Below are 5,311 nucleotides of genomic sequence, written 5' to 3' on the forward strand. Positions count from 1 at the left end.
TTATTATTATTATTATTATTATTATTATTATTATTATTATTATTATTTTATGATTTCCTTGTTTTTATTTTTTATAATTTTTATTTTTTTATATTAATCACAGGTTATTCACTTTGTATCCCAGCCGTAGCCCCCTCTCTCATTCCCTCCTAATCCCACCCTTCTTCCCTCTTTTTTTTTTTTTTTTAAAGATTTTGATTTTTTTTAAACTTACATAATTTTATTTTATATGCATTGGTGTGAGGGTATCTCTTAGAACTGGAGTTACAGACAGTTGTGAGCTGCCATGTCGGTGCTGGGAATTGAACCCATGTCCTTTGGAAGAGCAGACAGTACTCTTAACCACTAAGCCGTCTCTCCTGCCCCTCTTTTTTTTTTTTTTTTTTAAGATTTATTTATTTTATGTATATTAGTGCTCTGACTGCCAGTACACCTGCATACCAGAAGAGGACATCAAATCCCAGTATAGATGGTTGCAGACAGTGCTCTTAACAACTGAGCCATATCTCCAGCCCCTGTCACTTGGCTTTTGATAATAGGTATTCTGACTAGAGTAAAAGGCAGTAGTTTTACTTAACATTTCCCTGTTGATAAAATGTTTATAGGCCATTTGTGGTTTTTCTTTTGGAAATTGTTTTCAGTTCATTAGTTCATTTATTGATTGATAATATTTTTCCTTTCTTGTTTGGTATTTAACTGTTACAAATGAGTAGACCTCTGGAGATTGAACTCAGAAGTTCAACATATTGTTCCTTTTCAAGGCTAGTCTTTCCAGGTCTTGCCTGGTCAAGTGATTAACACCCTAAGTAGTTTGTTCAGTATTGCTGCTTTCCTATTTTTAAATAAAAATAGGAATAGAAACTTAAGTCCAAATTGGGCCTTAGGAGATGGCTCAGTTGACAAAGTGCTGACTGTAAATATGAAGACCTGAGCTTGGATCCCCAGTGCTTACAAAAATATCTCAGGTTCAGTGGTGTTCCAGCAGTGGGGCTGGAAGAAACACTGATGGATAATAGGTACATGCCTAGAGCTTGTTGGCCAGTCAGTCTAGCAAAATCCATGTGTTCCAGTGAGAGATACTATCTCAAGTAAGGTAGAGGACTGGGGAGGTGTGTGTGTGTGTGTGTGTGTGTGTGTGTGTGTGTGTGTACAACATACATAGAAAAGACAAGTGTAAAAACATTTAAAAGATGGAAAGCAACTGAGGAAGACCCTTAATATAGAGCTCTGGCCTCTACATGAGTGCATGCACTTGTTCATGTACATCTATATGAATATACCTGCATTAACATGTGCATATGAACACACACATAGTACTACACACAAAAAAGAAGAAAGAAAATCACAAACATTTATCTTAGCTCCATTTCAAATGTGTGGCCTCACCTACACACACCTTCAATGGCTAGAATCCTTGGTTTTATCCTAATGCAGATGTTCAGTAACAGATAAGCTACATTACTAATTGGTAATGCCAATTAGTGGCATTACTAATGGAGGGTTGGTCATGCCAGTGTGTTTTGTTGCATTGGTTAACGACATATTAAGCTGACGTTTTTCTAAAATTCTGCAAGTACAGTGGCCTAGGACCTCAGAGTACAGCCTCCATTAAGAAGCTGCAGGCTCAAGTCACATGTGGTGGCTCATGCCTTAATTCTAGCACTTGGGCAGAGGAATCAAGAAATTCAGGTCATTCTGAAGGTGGCCTGGGCTGTGAGTCCATCTGAAAACTGACAAACAAACAAAAAGAAGCAGCGTGCAGTTTCAGGATAAGGCAGAGTATTGCAGGGTAACACATACGATGGTCAAGGAAGGCACAGTTGACATTGATATTGTTCAGGAATTAGAAAAGACAGTGGTACTGCCAGCAGCTGGATCATTTGAGTTAGGCCTTGACCAGTGGACAACATCCAGATGGCTAAAGGCTGGATGGTTCAGGGACAGCAGTTCAGACATGAAGAACAGCATTGGAGCAAGTGGGAAAGTGGCTACCTGGAATCTGGACCATAGTGAGAAGGAGGATGTGTATTTGGGAAAACCAACAGCACCAGCTCAGCTTGTACCTGCTCCAAGTTCCAATTCCTGATTTAAATGTCAAAGAGTCAATCTTCTGTGCAAGAGATGGGAATTAGAAACATATAGGAAATTATCTTGGCATGATTTGAGAATACTACAAGCCAAGGCTGAATGAGAACTTTTTTTTTTTTTTTTAAGATTTATTTATTATTTATACAGTATTCTGCCTGCATGTGTGCCTGCAGGGCAGAAGAGGGCACCAGATCTCATTATAGATGGTTGTGAGCCACCATGTGGTTGACTGGGAATAGAACCCAGGACCTTTGGAAGAACAGCCAGTGTTCTTAACCTCTGAGCCATCTCTCCAGCCCCTGAATGAGAACTTTTATTTTGTTTCAAAAGATTCTTTGAAGGAGGTTAGAATCTGCTTCTGTTTCCCAACATGCCTTGCACATCACATGAAAACTGTGAATTCTTACTGCTTTTGTTTTGTGTGCTGAGGATTGTGCATGCAAGGTAGGCACCCCACCACTGACAGCATCCCAGCCCTGAATGTTTATTTATTTTTAATACTGTACTGATACTTAGGAATGAACTTAGGTATGGCACTTGAAAGCTCATGGGGTATCCTGGAGAGCTGGCTATCTCTCCTTCATTGGGCCTTTTCCTTGAATGGCTCTTGCCATTCACAGTGTACCCACAGGATCCTCATTTGTGAACCAGGTCTTTAACGGGGCCTTCCTGTTCTCTCCAGGGGAAGAAGGTAGATGGCTCTGTAAATGCCTATGCCATAAACGTGTCTCAGAAGAGGAAATACAGGTATGCGTGCTCCCCATGCTGTTTGTGCTTGAACTCAAAACTGGTTTCATGTTTGGAAAAGAATTTTGTTAGAGTGATTGTGTGTGTTTAGAAAATGTTGTTTTCCCTACTGTTTGCACATGTGTACTTGCTATCTCACTCCAGTGTCTTACCCCACCCCCGCCATTTTTTGAGACTTATAGCTGAAAATAAACATGACCCAATCCTGGGCCTCCATTGCCCAAATGTTGGGATTTTACATGTAAGCAAGTAGCTCTGCCCATTATCTATCGCCTTGAGGCAGGGTCTCTGCATCAGAAATTCCTAGCTCTGGCTAGACTAACTGGTCATTGAGCTACCTTTCCCCAACTGCTGGAGTTATAGCACATGCAGCCATGCCAGCTTTTCACACTTCTCATGCTTGGAAGGCAAAACGCCCGTACCCACTGAACCATCTTCTTGGCCCTGTTTTTTAAAACAGGGTCTCTGGGTGTCCTAGGCTGGGCTTGCACTTCTCCCCTGTAGTACTGGTGGTTGTGGCACTCACCATAATATCCAGATAAATCATTTCCATTTGAAAAGGTGGTGTTTGAATTCTTGAAGTATGTTTTTATTATATTTTTTTAAATAAGAGCCCAAATTTTTAAAAAATACTTTTCTCTTTTGATCATAGGCAGTATATGAATCGAAAAGGCGGATTCAACAGACCTCTGGATTTTATTGCATGAGACTTGAAGTGTTGGAAGGAGGATTTTCCCCTTCATCTGGGTCAGAGATTATTTTATATTTTGTATTTAATACACATCAAAACAGGATCTTGGTTCTTCCTTCTTATAAAGTAAGAAAGTCTTATTTGTGACACCCAGTTTACTTATTTTCTTTGGGAGGTAGGTAAAAACTATTCAAGGCAGTGTCCCTGGGGTGGCCACTAGTCCACTCATCTGTCCTTGTTCCTTAGAACCTGGGTGTGCTTTTCCGTGGATGTTTGCTAGATGTTCTTAAAAATGGAAAGTAACTTACATGCTTTTCCCCAATAAAACTATTTCTACCCATTTTATATTTATTTGACAAATATCTTTATTACTAGATTAAAGGTTCTCCCTAGACATTTTCTTTTTCTACACATAGAATTGTTTTGTCTTGAGATAAGGCCTTGTTACATAGTCCAGATTAGCCTTGAAATTGGGACAGTCCTGCCTCTATCTCCTTGTTGCTGGGATTAAAATATGTCACCATGCCAGCTTAGATTTAGATCTCTTGATCCTTGGTAATTTAAAAACTGAAAGAAAAGGTATAGCTTTGATTTTTGGATATTCTTTATTTCTCCCTAAAGTATCATTTACTATGTTCCCTGAGTTAACAAGAGCCACATGTTTGCTGTAAAAATACTTACGCCTCTGTAATCTATACCAGAAACATTTTGTGTGTGTCTTTTCAAGCGCTCATGAAAGTATATTTCTCATCCCCACCATGAAATAATAAGTAAAATGTATATACAGCCCTTCTCTAACTCTTGCCTCATTTACTGTGGACATCTTGTTTTTGGTGTTTTCAAGACATGGTTTCTCTCTGTAGTCCAGCTGTCCTCTATAGACCACACTGGCCTCAGCCTCAGAGACCGCACCTGCCTCTGCCTCCCGAGGGTTGGGATTAAAGGAGTGCACCACCACTACCAGGCTTTACTATGAACATTTTTATGCTCATAGTGTTGTTAGAGATGTGGCATCCTGTGGTTTTGATCAACCTCTGATACCTTTGGTAGGGTATCTACTAACATGTTACATGCCCGCTCAGAGACAATCTATAAATATATAAACATTTTTATATCTGTCTGCTTCAAATGGAAGTTGGTTGTGCCACTGCTCTTAGCGAAGTCTTCATTGGGCAGTGAGTGGAAAGTCCCTCTATTTTATTACAGATAGACTATGATAGTTAATGGTCTTTGGGGGTTGTTTGTTTGTTTCATTTTTTAGAGACAGGGTTTCTCTGTGTAGCCTTGGCTCTCCTGGACTCCCTTTGTGGACTAAGCTGACTTCGAACTCAGCAATCCACCTGCCTCTGCCTCCCTGAGTGCTGGGATTAAAGTTGTGCACCTTCACACCTGGCTCCCTGTTGACGTTAACATTCAGGTTATTTCTAATATTTTGCAATTTTTAAACAGTTTTTTAATTATACTTGTGATTTTTTTTTTGCTATATCTTTAACGTCCTTATTATTTGGTTAGCATACACAATAATGGGTCTTGTTGGGCGTTTTCATGGTGTATATCATTCTGCTTTGCTTTTTATTCACTCCCCATCTCTACCTCCTGCTGGTTTCTTTCCTCCTAAGTACTCTTGCTGTTTTCATGTGCTGCACATTCCAGTACCTTCTCCTCTCCCCTCTGCCTTCTCAAGATCTCTTCCTGTTCTTTCATGGTTTTCTTTATGCATTCATGATCCCAGTATGTAAATTTAAATCTAAATTAAATTTAAATCTAAATTTCACTTTGAAGAGA

At 39.5% G+C, this 5,311-nt stretch overlaps 1 protein-coding gene across 1 annotated transcript in view; it reads left to right on the forward strand.

The window, feature by feature from the left end:
- Snrnp27 (small nuclear ribonucleoprotein U4/U6.U5 subunit 27) overlaps positions 1-4,324 on the forward strand; it is an 11,153-nt gene extending 6,829 nt beyond the window's left edge. Inside the window, exons 5-6 of the mRNA XM_055617684.1 lie at positions 2,771-2,835; positions 3,488-4,324. Coding sequence (XP_055473659.1) covers positions 2,771-2,835; positions 3,488-3,542 — 120 coding nt within the window. The 3' untranslated portion in view covers positions 3,543-4,324. The remainder of the gene's footprint in view (positions 1-2,770; positions 2,836-3,487) is intronic.
- The last annotated feature ends 987 nt before the right edge of the window (positions 4,325-5,311 follow it).

The sequence above is a fragment of the Psammomys obesus genome, unplaced genomic scaffold (assembly GCF_907164565.1).
Source record: "Psammomys obesus unplaced genomic scaffold, mPsaObe1.curated_primary_1811, whole genome shotgun sequence".
Classification (NCBI taxonomy): Eukaryota; Metazoa; Chordata; class Mammalia; order Rodentia; family Muridae; genus Psammomys; species Psammomys obesus.